The 16,771-nt window shown below is 41.5% G+C and overlaps 1 protein-coding gene across 2 annotated transcripts in view; it reads left to right on the top strand.

Annotated features, from left to right (window-relative positions):
* The window catches only part of LOC149842513 (uncharacterized), a 109,716-nt gene that overhangs the window by 59,843 nt on the left and 33,102 nt on the right, over positions 1–16,771 (top strand). For both annotated transcript variants that reach the window (XM_089999244.1, XM_089999246.1), the window contains 3 exons: positions 10,791–10,864; positions 12,922–12,992; positions 13,084–13,137. In XM_089999244.1, the coding sequence (XP_089855370.1) occupies positions 10,791–10,864; positions 12,922–12,992; positions 13,084–13,137 (199 nt within the window). The remainder of the gene's footprint in view (positions 1–10,790; positions 10,865–12,921; positions 12,993–13,083; positions 13,138–16,771) is intronic.

The raw sequence follows: 16,771 nt of genomic DNA on the forward strand, positions 1-16,771 counted from the left end.
ACTTGCCCCGATCTTGCCTTTCTAGTAAATCGGGTGTGTCAGTATATGCATCAACCCACTGTTGATCACTGGAGTGTCGTGAAGCATATTCTGCGTTATCTTAAATTGAATTCATTTTGGGTTGCTGATACGACCATCCACATCTGTCTCTCTTACCGTTTTCTCAAAAGCTGACTGGACTGGATCTCCAGATGATAAAAAATCCACATCAAGCTATGCAGTCTTTCTTGATCCCAACATTATCTCTTGGAACTCCAAGAAACAACACGTTGTTGCTCGCTCCAACACAGAGACCCAGTATAGGACCGTTGCTAATGCTGCCACAAAAATCTCCTAGGTTCATGCTTTGTTTCGAGAACTCAATGTTCCTATTCGATCTCTACCTACTCTATGGTGAGACAATGTTTATGCTATATATCTTGCTGCAAATCTTATCCTTCAAAGTCGAATCAATGTGCACTTTGTTTGAAACCACGTTGCTAAAGGCCGTCTTTAAGTCTCACATCCCTTCGTCCGATCAACTAGCAGACGTCTTCACAAAACTGCTACCTATTCCGCGGTTCCACCTTCTATGTTCCAAACTTAACGTTTGTCACGGGTCGTTGTGTTTGCTGGGGGAATGTTAGAGTAGATCATGTTCTAGTACCTGTATCCATATCCAGTAACAAGATCCATCTATAAGCTCTCTCACATAAAGAATTCCTCTCACACAAGGAGTCCATAAAAGGTCAAGAAAAGATAGATGATCAAGCTGAAGTTGGCGTGTTTCCCTATCATGAAAAACATCCCAATGGGACTCTTGGTGTTAAGAGAGAGTGTAAAATCCATTTTTATTAAAAAAAAACAGATTCGGGTTGGATCCGAATCCATACCCAAAAAGAGGCCCCCGTGCTTTTCTATTTAAACCTGGGGGGGGGTGCTCTCCTTTTACGAAAAGGAGCCCCCCCCCCTATGTTTTTCTCTCTTCCTGAACCCCCGCTCCCTCTCTTCCCGCTCTCTCCCACCCCTGACTACTCTCTCTCTCTCTCCCTCGTCGGGATACTGTCGCCGACGACCTCCTCCCTGCTCGTCTCTTCTCTCTCCCTTTTCCTTTTTCCGATCGCCTGGCCGGAGCCAACGCTCCCCTCACCGGAAAAAGACCCCTCCCTCCTCAGGTGAGCCTCCCGTCTCTCTCTCTCTCTTTTCCCCGTCTCTCTCTGCTCTCCTTCTCGGTTGACAGGGGAGGGGCGCAACCCCCCCCCCCCCCCCCCCCCCCCCTTCTCTTCTCTTCTCTTCTCCCCGTCGCTCTCTCCCTCTCTGTTTGGCACCGACCAGAGGGCACTGGCCCTCCGGCCTCTCTGTTTGGTGCCGACAAGAGGGCACCAACCCTCCTGACTCCCTCCTTGCTCTCCCCTTTTTCGGCAAGCAAGCAAGCAGGCAGGGGGCGATGCCCCCTTGCCTTTTCCCTTTTTCTGATTAACGGGCAGGGAGCAACGCCCCTGCCGCCTCCTCTCTTTTTCGACTGGCAGCAAGGGCGATGCCCTTGCCACCTCTTCTTTTTGGGCCAGCAGGCAGGGGCGTAGCCCTGTGCTCCCTTTTCTGACCAATGGGCAGGGGCACACTTTTACGTGCACAGGCTTCTGCTTATGTATTTATTTAGCTCGATATGTGGTTTCACATATCGAGCATTGCTTTATGTCATTTACTTTGTCATTGTGCTGTCATGTACACAAGCTATTGCTTACATATTTATTTATCTAGGGTATGGTTTCGTATCTCGTGTACTGCTTACACATTTATTTAGCCGAGATATGGTTTCGTACCTCATGCCCTGCTTGCATATTTATTTAGTCAGGGTACGGTTTCTTACCTCGTGCACTACTTACACATTTATTTAGCTCGATGTGCGGTTTCGCCCGTCGAGCCTTGCTTTATACTTTGTTGTTGCACTGAAATGTGCACATGCATGCATGATGTAGTATATGTATTATTGGTAAATATATTCAACCTCATAAGGTACGCAGTTGCGTACTCTTTCCTACCTCGTAGCGAGCTTGCGCTTTTATAAAAGACACGAATTTACGCATGAGCGCAAAAACTTTAAAGAAAAAGGTTTTCTTGCGAGAATCCAACATTCCAAAAAAATGCGTAGTTTTGAAAAGCAAGATTTGAACACTTGGGGGTTGCCTAATTGCAACTACGTTTTTTCCAAACAAGCACGATAGGAGGAAATGTTTTAACTTCGATTTAATATTCGATATGACCCAGATATCTCTGGTTGGGAGCATGGGAATGTGTTTAGTTGGGATTTCTTATGAGAAACTGATGCAGAGCAGGATGGATCCAGATCCATACAGCCTGACCCAGGCAGTGGACCAGATTTGCACCATGGGATTGGGGATCAGACCCAAGTAGTGGATCCGATCCAGATTCCCGTACCGAGATGCGGAGAAGATGTCCCTCTCCGTACCTACTCCAGACGAGCACAGAGAATACAGGTCGGGACACCCCAGATCCAACAACACACAGAAGTTGTCTCGGGTCCGGGACCGGACCCGAGACCCGGATTCAGTTGAAGCTTTTAAATGCCCATCCTAGGGTTGCGTGCAATCACAACATATTGAATTTACCGCAGCTAGGGATGGCAGTGGGGCGGGGCGGGGCGGGGCGGGGGACAAAGTCTCCACCCCGCCCCGCCTCAATATTAGAACCTTCATCCCCGCCTCCATCCCCGGCAGGGATGGATTTTAACCTCCACCCCCGCCTTCATCCCCGTTTCATGTCCTCCTTCCTGGTTCAAACGGGGATGAGGCGGGGCGGGGCAGGGCAGGGATGAGGCGGGGAAAAGTGGTAGGGACGGGGCGGGGCGGGGCGGGGCGGGGAAAAGGGTATGTCCATCCCCGAACGGGGATGGATTTTAACCTTCGTCCCCGCCTCCATCCCCGTTTCATACCCTTCATCCCCGGTCCAAACGGGGCGAGGCGGGGCAGGGCCCCGCTTTCCCCCGGTCCACTGCCATCCCTAACCACAGCCTGTTTTCTTTCTGTGGGTTCACTGCAGCATTTCTTTCTTTCACGTTGATTCATTTATTTCTTGCATCCAACCACTATTTATCAGTTTGTTTGTCATTTATCTTTTATCATTGTAATCTTTATCAGTCCCTTAAATAAATTGTTGATCTGATCGATTGATCCGATCCTTTGCTCTGCATTCCCATTGACTATTTTGCTGCCGCACGATTGATCGTGCACCAAAAGATCACCGTCAACGTCAGACCTATTACGTGGTCATTCGTTTTCTGTCGCTGCGTCGAAGATCAGCAACGTCTGCATCCGTTTCGTGAGAGCATCGTGCCCTCCCTACATCAAAGTGGTATCAGAGCCTAGGGTTCCTCCTTCGACAACGTGATGTCTCATGAGGCGAGGACCGATCCGGCAAGTGGTAAAGAGCGGGAGGAAATCAACGTTGAAAATCCGATGATGCAGGTGCTTGACATGGTGACGAAGATCCAGGAAAACCTATTATGCGTAAGCAAGGAGGTAGCCGGTATGTCGAAGCGCATCGATGGGATTGAAGATCGACTTGTGATCATCGAGTCGTCAGGAGATGCGCGCGGGACTTCAATGATGAAAACAGGAGCAAACTTGGGTGACGACGCAAATAGTCGCTTACCTGCTACCACAGCTGAACCAGGTAGGCCGATCCATCTTGGTCACGCTTACACTCCAAATCTGGTACTGTCTCCCACTGTGGAACCTGTCACAGTTACTAATCAGGTCGTCGGTGCTGGTCAGCCAAGTCACGGGGCTCTGGTCGTGTATCCCAGCGTGAGTTTTGGTGCACAGGCCTGGCCTCGTGCCCTGGTGCCTGTGTCGCAGCTTGGGCCCGGGTCGCAAGGCCCCTGCATGACGCTGGGCCAGGCTGCTGGCATAGCAGCGTCTGACAGGCCCACGACCCACTTCCCTGAGCCTGCGCGTGGGGGCGTTACTGCAGCCCACCTGCGTGCAGGGGGTCACGGATCTATGTGGATGGGTCCGAACCCGAGAGGGTCCGGACCAGACTTTGTTACTACGGGACCCAGGCCTGGGTCTCGGGGTCCACCCTTTGGGTCCCCGGGAGCAGGTTCGAGTTCCGAACCCCCTTACCCGACCTACCCAATTGGGTTTGGTTCGCGGTTCGCCCCGAACCAGACCCAACCCATTATGTTTGAACCCCAAAATGGATCCAATGCCGACCCAAATTTGTATTAGACCCGGACGGAGTTCCAGTTTGAATTTGAGCTGGGTCAAAACCAGACCCATTTTGTTACAGATCAAGGATCGAGTTCGAACCAAGCCTTTTCACACCACAACTCGATCCATGGTCCTACCCATCCCATTTTGGGTCCGACGAGTAGTTTAGGACTAGACCTGATCCAGATCCAATCGGGTGAATCATCCCAATATTATATCAATCAAACCCAATACCCACACCAGGCTCAATCCATTAACCCATCTCTGATCCAAAACCCAATACCACACCCGACCCAAAACCACTATCCTAGCCCGACCCATAACCCAAACCCGTATTATCCCATTCCTACCCACCTAGAGCCCGAGACCCGACCAACGAGATGGGTGCTCTAGCTGTAGCCTTGTGTAGACCTCTCTTTTCCACATGTCAAATCCAATAAATTTCTTTTAGTTGTCATCTATGTGCAACTGTATATAAAATGAAATTTGAAGAACCCTAGGCACTGGCATGGCAGTGGCGCCGTAGGCCTCGTGAAGACTCTCTCTCCAACAAACCATGTCAAACCTTTCGCCTATATTTTTTTTCGTGAAGACCAGGGAGTTTTAGACATGATTGAATCATGACAGTCAGCAGAACGCAGCAGGCTGGGTCGATCAGATTGCCAATCCTTTCGGTTCATCAATTTTGTCCTGTTGAGCTAAAGTACACAACAAGCAGAACGTGGGTAACAAGTCTTCAAACAAACACACCAGAAAAAAAAATTGAACCCCGACCAACGCTGGGGGAACCCCCGACCCCCTTCTATATATATATATACATTTTTGCCCCTGCCGCACTCCCGCACCCGCACCCGCACCCATGTGACATAGGCTACAACTGTTTGATCCCTTTTTATCCATGACACATATTCAGGGTTCTTGATGTAAACCAGATTCATTGCTCCTTTGTCATCTCTTTACTCTTGCATAATAAACTCATACGACATTTTAACTGAACCATCAAGATGACCAGACAGATCATGACTCCTAATGAAAGGAATAATTTGCCTTTTTCAAGTCAAAAAATTATTTTTGTTCAACTTTTCTTAAATAAGTTGGGTCAAGAAACTCGAAGAAAGCATGGATTGTGAGGCATTACTATCCATGAGAAAAAATGGAGGTAAACAACAAAAGAAAAATATGATGGGCAGAAGCGTTCGATGAAAGGGAGAATATTAACCCAAAATGTAGAAATCGACACAAGAATAAAATAAACAAAGTATCACTCCACAAGAAGCACTGACACTAAAGAATAGTTTGCAGAGAAAAGATTTTGGACACCCAAAATTCAGTTTCAGCGCAGACAGTCCAGGTTCACGGTGCAAATCATTTTATGACATAAGGAATTAGATTTATGACACAAATATTAATTAGAAAGTCAGATTCTCGACACAGAAATTATGACATAAAAGAATCGGATTTACAGCACAGATGTTAACCAAAAATCAGATTCACGATGCATGGAAATATAACGAAACAGGGAAATATAATGGCACAGAAAAAAAAAATGACACAAGGAGATATAACGACACAGGAAAATGCAATGACACAGGGAAATACAACGACACAGAAATCAGATTCATGACACTAATATTAACGACCTAACAGATTCACGACACTAATATTAACGACCCAACCAGTTAGAATGAGAGTGAACAGCCCCAACGAGCACATCTGAGAATTAACAGCCCCATCAATCACTTCTGATCACGCCCAGTCATGTTGCATGCTCTTATACCATGTTAGAACATCGAACAATATCAGATCTGCATTGATTCGATGCTGTGTGAAAATGAGAGGGAGAAACTGTAACGCCCCAAAATTTCGAACCTTATAAATTCCTTGAAATAGTTGGAAAATTCCTTTTCTTTACAGAGTTTATTTCTAAAATCAGCGGAAACGATTTCTTTTAAAAGAAAAAGGAGAGGTTTGACAACCTTGGGCACGTTAGCGAGAAAACAAAGATTTACCATGGACGATCTGCAATAACACTTAGGAAACCATTTCTTCTATTTAAATAGAGTATCAAGTTTGTACAAAATTTGAGTTTCCTCAAGGGAAAACCGTATCAAAAACCAAAATGTCCAGGAGAAGAACTACGAGCAGAAACAATGGATCCTTAAATCATCTCGCAGTCGCGCCATCGCCTGATGCACCTAATCGTCACCTGTACCCATGAAATGGGTTAGTTTTGCGAAAAATTAGCAGGAGAGTACAAAGACAAAAAGAACTAAATTAGGCATAGATAATTTATGCAGCAGGTAGTAACGAGCAAACTAAGCAGATAGACTGGAGGAATAAGCTAAGTACAACAAACTGAAAAGGGTGTGCATGCTCAATTTAGTTATTACTTGATAACCGGCCATGCGGGTACATACATGGCACACGAGTCGAAACAGTCGAGTCCAAGCCGAGTGTTCATTATGTTAAGTATTTTAATATACCTCGCTTGTCTGACTGAATCCTATTCCTATGGAGACGACCGATGGTCGAGAGAGTAAGTCCCCAAGGCCTGATAGGGATGCATTCAACTTCTGCAGAAGTGTTAGGCTAACTTATGTAGCCCCTATCCCTCCCCCTAACCTCCGATGACTGGGGAAAAACGGGTCTTTTGCCCTTTTAAAAAGCCATAAATGGTCTGTCCATCGGAGTTGGTACCCTTCGTCCTCTCTCTTGACGAAGCCAAGTTGAATTGAGCGCGACGGGGTTTCTTAGCCGTTGCCTCTTTCTTCATGCTCTGGTCCTTTAGACCGAAACGAGCATCTTGCCTATGAAGGCGATCCCATTTTTTTTATATGTGTTTTCAACAATGTGCACTAAGCATCAATCGAGGTTATAAGACTCTCTCATCCAATCGTCGTAGTACTAACATGTCTCGCATGTTCAAGAAGTACACTTACGAGGAAAGGGATACAGGTCCTTAATAGGAGCCTCGGGAGTGTGTTTCGTAAAGATATAATGTTTTTAAAAGCTATTTTAACATTTCAAATCTTTCGAAACGACACACAACTTGCCAACATATGGCATGTGATTTTCTCGAATCTGACATCCGATGACGCAGTGTCTGGGTGCTATGTAAGTCACGATACTGGTTTTGGTAAATGGGTTTCACAAATGAACCTATCACCCAACAACTTGATCTTGCCCCAAATCAAGGGTTTTCCCAAAACATATCGGGTAGAAAGAGGAATAGGTATTCCTCCCGAATACACTGAGTCTATGGCAAGGCAAAAACAAAAGACAATAATGCGAAAAAGGAAGTGCCTGGGCGCGAAGCGCGACGACAAACAGGAATTGCGAAAGCAAGGGACAAGGATCGCGAAACCGCGTCCTTGAATTAAAAGACAGTAAGTAGTAAATACGAAAGCAAAAGCCTGGGCGCAAAGCGCGACGGCAACAGAAACAGGAAGTACGCAAGCAAAGGACAAGGACCGCGAAACCACGTCCTTGAATTAAAAGACAATAAGCAGTAAATACGAAAGTAAAAGCCTGGGCGCAAAGTGCGACGGCAAACTGAAATAGGAAATACGAAAGAAAAGGACAAGGATCGCGAAACCGCGTCCTTGATTTAAAAGTGTACTTATATACGTATAAGTATATAAATATATCATTAAGTCATTTCGATCATTAATTATTTAAGCTTGATTTAATTATTTAAGTCCTTGTGCAACTTCTCCTACCTTGGGGTATTGCGATAATGGAGTCGTCTACGAACGTAGGTGATTGTCGGTTTAGTTCACGGGGCGCGAACGGGCTCCGTTGTGTAAACTGCAAAAATATGTGATTTTAGAAGGCATAAACGAGCAAAGGTAGAGAGGAGACTCGGCTTCTCCAACCTTGAAAGGAAGGGGGGCATTCCCACCCCCTTCTGTTGGCCTGTCGGAAGGCAAAATGAGAGAGAGACGGGGTCGCAGGGGCCAAATGCACACCTGCGGCCCTCGGAAGATGAGGCAGGGGCCAAATGGCCCCTGCCGAGCTTTGCTTGACAGGAAAAGGGGCAGGGGCCAGAGGCCCCTGTCTGTTAGAGAGGGGCAGGGGCCATCGGCCCCTGCTGGGTCTCAAAAAGAAAGGAAAAGGGCAAGGGCCTTAGGAGGCCCTTGCTGGATTTTTTTTTAAAAAAAATGGAAGGGCAGGAGCCTTCGGCTCCTGCCAGGTTTAAAAGAAAAAAAGGGGCAGGGGCCGATGGCCCCTGCCAAAGAAACGAGGGGGGGAGCGCAGGGGCCAAAGGCCCCCCTGCGGTTATCTAAGAGGAGGCAGGGGCCAATGGCCCCTGTCGTTCGTGGAGAAAAAAAAAGGGGGGGGGGGGGCAGGGGCCGAAGGCCCCTTGCCGAAAAGGTAAGCAGAGGGGGGAGGGGGAGTCGCAGGGGCCTTTGGCCCCTGCCTGCCGCTATCGAGAGGGAGACACAAAGATGGAGGAGGGGGTTACCTGGGCTGCCGTGAAGGGGGGGTTCGCCGGGGAGGGTGGCGCCGTGAAGGGGGGTTGGCCGGCGTCGGCAAAGAGAGAGAGTCGGGAGGTCGGGGGAAGAGAGAGCAGAGGGGAGAGAGACGAGAGAAGAGAGAGAGAGTCAGGAGGTCGGGGGAGGCTCGTAAGCCTTCCCCTCTCCCCTCTCGCCTTTTAATAGGGAGGGGGCGCACACAGGGCTCGCCCCCTGTGTCGCCGGAGGTCCCCCTTCCTCTGCGGGCTGCCAGCCCCTCTGAAAAGGATTTTCGAGGGGCTGGCACGGGTTGGATCCGGGTCGGGTCTGGACCCGACCCGGGTCCGATCTCTTTTAAATTTTTTTTACTGGTTTTTACAGAAACGCAGAGAGAGATTGGCTAGAGGCAAAAACTGCAGCAGTAAAAATCACGTTAAATATGTATTCAGGGACTATTTATGTTACAACCTAATTAAGGCTACAAAAGACTTAACAGCCCTTAATAATAAAACAGTATTACACAGCATATTTGGATCCTGGATCTACATCTGATCCAAACCCGAACAGTATAATAAAGGGATGCATTACAACATCTTAACAGTGATCTTGTTTATAGTTCAAACCCAGTGGGAGAGCTTTTACTGCATTTTCCATAGCTACTGGTTTTATAGGCTTTTTCCTACTGAATACAAACATTCTTATCTTCCCATAACTTAAAAGTCTTTTAAATGTTTAAGTGGCCCCAAAATGCTGTAAAATTACGAAACATCGAAAGTTTGAAACTTTTAGGATGCCATTTGCCTGTAGTGGAAGGCAACTCTTTGCGGTTTTCAGTGCGGAGTCCCCTTCTGCTGAAATATACACCCAACCCCCTCCACATGAAACATTACAGCAGAAATAAGGGGGGTTGTGTTGATTTTGGCCCCCGCTTTCCTCATGGAAAGCAGGTGTCACGTTCATAACCACCAGGGGCCCCGTTGAAAAGGCATGGGTCTTCGCACTGTTTCACAGAAACCCACCCTTTTCCGCACAGGCAAATGCACCCTTAGAAAATATCAACTGCTTGTCCTTGATTAAATGTTAAAGTCATATGCAATCCTTCCTCTCTGTCCTTTTGTTCCTTTCTGTTTTCTGCCCTTTTATTCGGGGCACTCTGTATTATCCTGTATTATGGTTATAACTTCACATTTCTTAGGCTTTTAATTGTTTGGCACCTTAAATCCATATATAGTCTGATATTCTTCAAATGTTTATTTTTCTCTAATGTCGGGAGAAACCACTATTTTTTGGGTCACTAAGAGATGCAACATTGACTGTGCTCTGTTCTGATGCCTTCAGTGTAAAACTTCGTGGGTACTCTCTCCTTGCCCACCAGGAAAGCTTTCCCTTTATGCTTCAGCTTGGGCACAGGACACACGGACCAGATTTGAGATGTCCCTTCATGTCTGGACAAATCGAGTTGCCACCTATACAGGAGTACAGAGCCTGCATGGGTTTCAAATGCTTAATTTGAACAGATGTTTCTAGGGCATAGTCTCCTCTGAGAGGTAGGGAGGAAGGGGTTGTCAAAGCACGTGACCTAACATATGACTGTAATGTCATATTATCTCATGTAAATGAAAAAAACACTATCTGTCTCTATCATCATCTTTTCCATTTGGTTAGATAAGTGGAATATATCTTCGAGTTTAATTGTTCTCTTCAATCTTGTGAGGTGAGTTACAACATAAAAGTAGTATCTCTGGATGCTTTCTTGCTAAGAGTCTAAGCATCTCTTCTCCACCTCATGCTCACAATTTATTTTGTTTCTCTTTATTGAATGTATTTCTTTTATGCTTCCCCTTATATTGGCATAGTAATAGTTTCCCCTTATCATTTCTTTTTCTTTTGTTGACAGAAAAAATGTTAATTTTCTTGTTCTCACTTGTGTCAATTCATTTATACTTGCTCTTTCATTTTCATGTTGTTACACTTGCCTTGGTAGCCACGGCTTCACTCCTTAATCTGACTTCGTAGTTTTGATTTCTATAACCTTCATCTTTCTGTTTAGCAATAACGTTCTTTCAAAGGGTGTATATGGACCAGTTGCTTTCATGTCTCATTTTTTATCAGTGCATTTAAATAGGACTGTTGAAGAATTCAATGCTGGACATGCAATAGGAGCTGTAAACGTACCTTATATGTTCAAAGTTGGAGAAGGTAAATGAGTTAAAGCTAAAATTGTCTTCACTGAAATTATGTGTTTGGTGTTCTTAGTTCTACTCACTCTTGGCACATAGATTGAAAGTATTCTAAATTGTACTTGATCCTAGAGCATAGGTTGAAGTTATTCCCACATGCTATTGAAAAATAAATGCTTTAGAGAAACATGTCTTTCAGAAATAAAATGGTGCATATCCGCATGTGATTTTAAGTCTCATTATGTAATTCAACATTCTGGTCATGAAAGAGAATTTTATTTTATATGTTGGAAATCAGTGACTTTGTGCTTGTTAGGTCTCATTAACTACAGTACATTTCTCATGGTGGTTCTTAATTTCATCACTTTATACATGATAGATGCGGCAGATTTTCGATTTTCAAGTTGTATTTCTGTCATTCTTTGTAATATTTAAATGTGAATAGGCTTCTCTCACCTTACAAATGCCTATGACATGGTAGTTGCATAGTGAATTTCTGGATTTCTGCATATGGACACTTGCAAGTTGCAAGTGAGCCTGGCTTTCCAGGTGATCCACTATGCTATCTGAAAATCAGACAATGAAAACCAACTGAAGAGCATCATTCACATTTGAAACTTGTTGTGAACTCAATAATAATAAGGCTTGTTATTGTAGTTTGGTTACTTTTATGCTTATTTCATTTAGTGTTTGTATATATATATATATATATATATATATATATATTGTATTCTCAAAAGTCATGGGCTACTTTGTCTTCTGAGCCAACCATACATGATAGTGGCAATCTTGTAATATTCTACATTGTATTTAATTTAATATAAAGAGGGAAGAAATAGGTTATAAGTTTATAACCCCCATTGGGGAATCATAACTAGATTGAAGCCTTAGTGACTGCTCATCTTCTTCATTTTCTCTTTAACATTCATCAAAATATTTTATGGTATGAGAGCTCGCGGTTGAAGATCACATCCAGGTTTTTCCAAGAGATCTTGATTCTTGACTGTTTTTGTCTCCGGAACTTCACCTTTTCTTTTCTTTCTTAATCCTTCTAGTTCTTTTCTTGCTCTGCAAGTTTTTAAACTTCTCAATATTTCTTATTCCAATCCTTTATATGTTCATATAGGGTTCTATTTTTTTTCTTTCATATTGATTCTCCATCACCTTTTCTTCACTTTCATCTTTGAATTATCCCTAGTCTCTTATATTGTAGTCCTCTTTTTTATATTCCTCAGTGTTATTAGTATCTTGTTGTATGTTATGATATGATACAATATGTCATATCGCTGTATCAACCCTTAGACCGATAAAATACTGCATCAAGTATTGTTAGGCTCTGATTATCGGGTGGTATTGGCCTGTATCCTATGATATGATGATGTATCATGTTGTATCGTACAATACGCCCATTTTATTATCATTTTTTACCTGATTGAGAATTTTAAGTAGATTTGAATTTTTTTATTTAATGTTGCACTTAATAGTAAATATTTTATTTTGTTAGTTATGACAACGTTTTGCATATATTAGTAATGCATATGTGTCTAATTGATCATAATGCTTAAATTTGTTTTCTTTTTTTTATATTGCATTCAATATTTTTTCCTAGCCTTTTCAGATTTTTTGAGAATATTTTTGTTGATTTTATGTGTATCTTTTTGACTTTTTGTTATTTTTTAGTTGGGGCATTTTCCATATCTTACAATATCATACAATACGATAAAATACACCAGTATCCCTAGCCCTTCTGGTAAGGGGTTCTGTATGCTTTTTACTAGATTGGTTTTCCTTCCTATTGGTATATAATATACATATATAAATGTATACATGTATGTACTGTACCTTTGTCCATAATATCCTTTAAGAAAGGCAATACCCAAATCTATCCGCATCTGACTTTGCTGTACCGTCATCTGTAAAAAAAGAAAAAAAACTGAAGATTGTTTTCAAGATGATTCAAGTACTCATGTGGAATGGTGATTCTTTTTCTGAAAAATAGGAATGATTTTATTCACAAATTGCTTCATGTGTTGGTCTATGGGACACTGAAATAAATGTTCTTTGTTGCGATTTTAGAAATGGTAAACAACCCAAAGTTTTTGGAAGAAGTATCTCAACATTTTGTAAGGGATGATGACATAGTTATTGTGAGTATCTTATATAATTATGTCATTTCCTGCTTGAATTTTGTGGTTATCTATTCTATGATGAAGTTCCCACATTTTAATTAATTTACAGGGATGCAAAAGTGGTAGGAGATCACTGATGGCTGCAAGTGATATGTGTGCTGCTGTAAGTTGTTTTGTTGTCGTATATTCTGATGATATTTTTTGTGAAAACATTTTTGTATATGAAATTGAATTTTATCTTTATTGCAAAATTCAATTCCATAGACAAAGTTCCAAACTCAGTATATATAAAATTTCTGTTTTCAGACTATCTAATGTTACTTGTGCGCACATACACACCCACACACACATCTATAAAACTGTGTGCTCACCCATTCTGATGTACTAGTTAATTTTCTTATTTATGACAAACTTGGAGGCATGTTTAACTTCAAACATATAAAATATATTTTGATCAGTTGTATTAGATATGTGATTGTATTTGATATGGCTTATTGTGCATTAAATAAATGTGTGGATGATAGCCACTACCTAACCAACTTATTCCCTCTATGCTTCTTGGTCTTTGACACATAGTCACCTGTATTGTTCAAGGAATTTTATTGACGATGGTTTTTCTCAGAGATATTTTCAAAAAATGTTTTTTCTCGGAAAAATCTCGGAAGCTTTAAAAAATTTAAAAATATAAATACTAATAAGAAACATAAGAAAATAATAGGTTTTCTATTATTTTTCTTGCAAAAAATATAAAGAACAAGTTTTAAAAGTTTTTAAAATGCAAAAGAAACAAAAAATAGAAAAAATGAACTTGAAATATATTTTTTTTTAATGTCACAAAAGTATCATGATAAAACTATGCCGAGAATATCGTTAAAGTTTATCATAGGGAGAAATATTTTGAAGTTTGGTTGAAGGAAGTCTATTTATGAGGTAAATCAAAGTGAGCGCAACTTCAGCCCAAATATGTTTTAGAGCATTTTTAGATATAAGCAGGGTTCTAGTGGTTTCCACTATATGCCTATATTTTCTTTTGGCCAAACCATTTTGCTGAGGCATGTTTGCACAAGATCTTTGATGTAAAATGTCATGATTCTTTAAATAATTTTTAAAATCTTTAGACATATACTCTCCCCCTGAATCAGACCAAAATATACAAATATTGGTTTAAAGAAGATTCTTGACAAAGTTGTGAAATGTTTTGAAAGTTTAAAAAACTTCATATTTGTGTCTAAGAAAGAATGTGAATAACAAGTAAATCCTTCTTTAGAGGCAATAGGAGCAAAACCTCAAACATCCGAGTGTATTAATTCAAGCAGTTTGGAGGCAACAAAAGTTCTCTCTTGATAGGGAATGACTTTCATTTTTTCAAAAATACAATCAGTACATTGGATTTTTTCATTACAAAATTTTCTTAAATGAGATACATTGGACAATTTAGAAATGCTAGGATGACCTAGTCTTTGATGCCATAGAAAAATATCTATTTTTTGTACATTGATGCAAAAAGAATATTTGAGAATGATCAATCGATCCATGTAGTAGAGATCTCCTTTTCTATGTCCTTCTCCAATCTGCTTGTTGGACTTGTGATCTTGTATAAAACTGTGGTCAGATGTGAAGGTGACCTTACAACCATGATCAATTATTTAGGAAACTGAAAGAAGATTTAAGTTAAGTTTTAAAATAATTCTGCTTTTCGAAATAAAAAAAAATTGAAGAATTTGAAATTTTTTCAATTCCTTTAATTTCAAGAGATGATCCATCCATGGTAAAAATATTAGATCTACTTGAATTAAAAACACAATCGAAGAGCATATATGAAATGAGGCACCAGAATCTAGGAGCCAAGAAATCTTACCAGAATGTGAGGAAGAGGAGACTGCGACACCAGTTAAGGAGGATGAGCCTTTGAGGAGTAGTTGTAGAGCTTCTACAAGTTGAGATAAGGACATGCTTTGGTAACCGGACGGAGTTAGAGGCTTTCTTGTTTTCCTAAGGAGCTTCTAGGGTAGCTACTTTTTTCTCATCCTTTTTGAATTCAGGGCAAAAGGGTTTGATGTGCCCTCGTTCTCCACAGTTATGACAAGTAATTTTTCCTTTTGTATCATATCTCCTATCATTGCTCCTTGATTTTCAATAATTATTCTTGTAGAAGTGAGGAGGCTTATAAGAATGAGTATTGGCACCGAGTTTAAAAACCGCCAATACATTGTCTTTGGTTTCTTTAGATTCGGTCATGGATTTTAGCCTTGTTTTTTCTATACAAACTTGGGCTAAAATCTAATGTAAAGATGGAAGCTCCTCTTGATTTTTGTTTCGGTGGATGATTGAAACACGAACATGTTTAAATTCGGTCCTAAACCCTCTCATGAATTGAAAAAATTGCTCACCAAGAATTGATTTTTTCTACGGTGAGCATCATCAAGGGTATCCCAAATAGGCTCAATTTTAGCCATTTGGTGCCAAAGTCTTTTGAGAGTACTATAGTACTCTCTAACACGACTATCACACTGCTTGCAATTGTAAATCTTATCTTGTAATTCTCATTTATGGGCGCCATCTGCCCTCCCAAATTCTAATATATTATCGCAAGGTTCTTCACACATACTCCCTATAAATAGGGATTGTTAAAATGTAAACCCAAAGATCCCATTGTATATATATATATATATATATATACTTTTATCATAATACCCAAAAAGGGTATTTCTGTAATTTTCAGTTTTATGCATATTCCACTTGGAATATGCTTGTATTTTCATTTTTTATTTTATTTTTTTTCTTTTTCTATTTCAGTTTTTTTCTTTTTTTTTTGTCTTTGTCATCACTTTGGGGGCCTCCCAATAGAGTCGTTGGGCCCCCCCAACAGTCACAATTGTGACCGTTGGGGGGCTTCCAACGACTTTTTTGGGAGCCCCAAGGTGGTTTCTTTAGCTCTTGTATAAATAGGGGTGTTTCCCCATTGTATTTCTAAGCTTGAGAGTCTCAAGCATTGCTCTCTTTCAATAGATACATGCCTTTGTGCATGTTTGCTTATTTTTATGCCTTTGTGCGTATTTGTTCAAGTGTTGTGTGAGTGCTTTTGTGCACATCTTTTTCAAAGTATTTGTGCTTGTATGCGTATTGTCTCTTTGTAGACATTTTCACATGGTATCAGAGCAAGGTTGAAGACTGAAGATCGTGTGATTCTTAGCTTTGTTGTGCCTTAAAAAGCGTGCCTTTGATTTTTTGAAGATTGAAGTGGTGGATTCTCTTCCTTCAATTTTTTAGAAGGGATTTGCGACAAGACTTAAAAATCTTATTGTGGTACGTATTTTTTCTTACATCTTTCCTGTCTAATGGGTGAAAAAGAGTCTCATTTCGCTCTCGGTTTTAAACTAAATGCCTCCAACTATCACGTTTGGGCCGGGAATATGGAGGCTCATATTAAAGGGAAATGGCTTTGGGGTTATGTGCAAGGCACAATCCCGGAACCGGAACAAAAAATCACCATGATAAACGAAGGTGAAATCAAGATCCTTGAGGGGGACGAAAGAACTAAAGCCCTTAAAGATTATTCTAAGAAACACGATGAATGGGAAATGAAGAATTTCAAGATTCTTTCTTGGATTTTTTCATCAGTTGAAACTAAGATTAATGCCAACATTATTAAATTTAAGAAAGCTTCGGAAGTTTGGCATTATCTTGAGAAAATGTATACGTCAAGAGATTTATCCCATAAATACTACCTTCAAAAGAAGGCTCTTACTCTTTGTCAAGGTGACGTGACCATTAAGGAATATTTCGCCGATCTTTCT

Source organism: Nuphar pumila, chromosome 3 (genome assembly GCF_984573655.1).
Source record: "Nuphar pumila chromosome 3, dmNupPumi1.hap1.1, whole genome shotgun sequence".
NCBI lineage: Eukaryota > Viridiplantae > Streptophyta > Magnoliopsida > Nymphaeales > Nymphaeaceae > Nuphar > Nuphar pumila.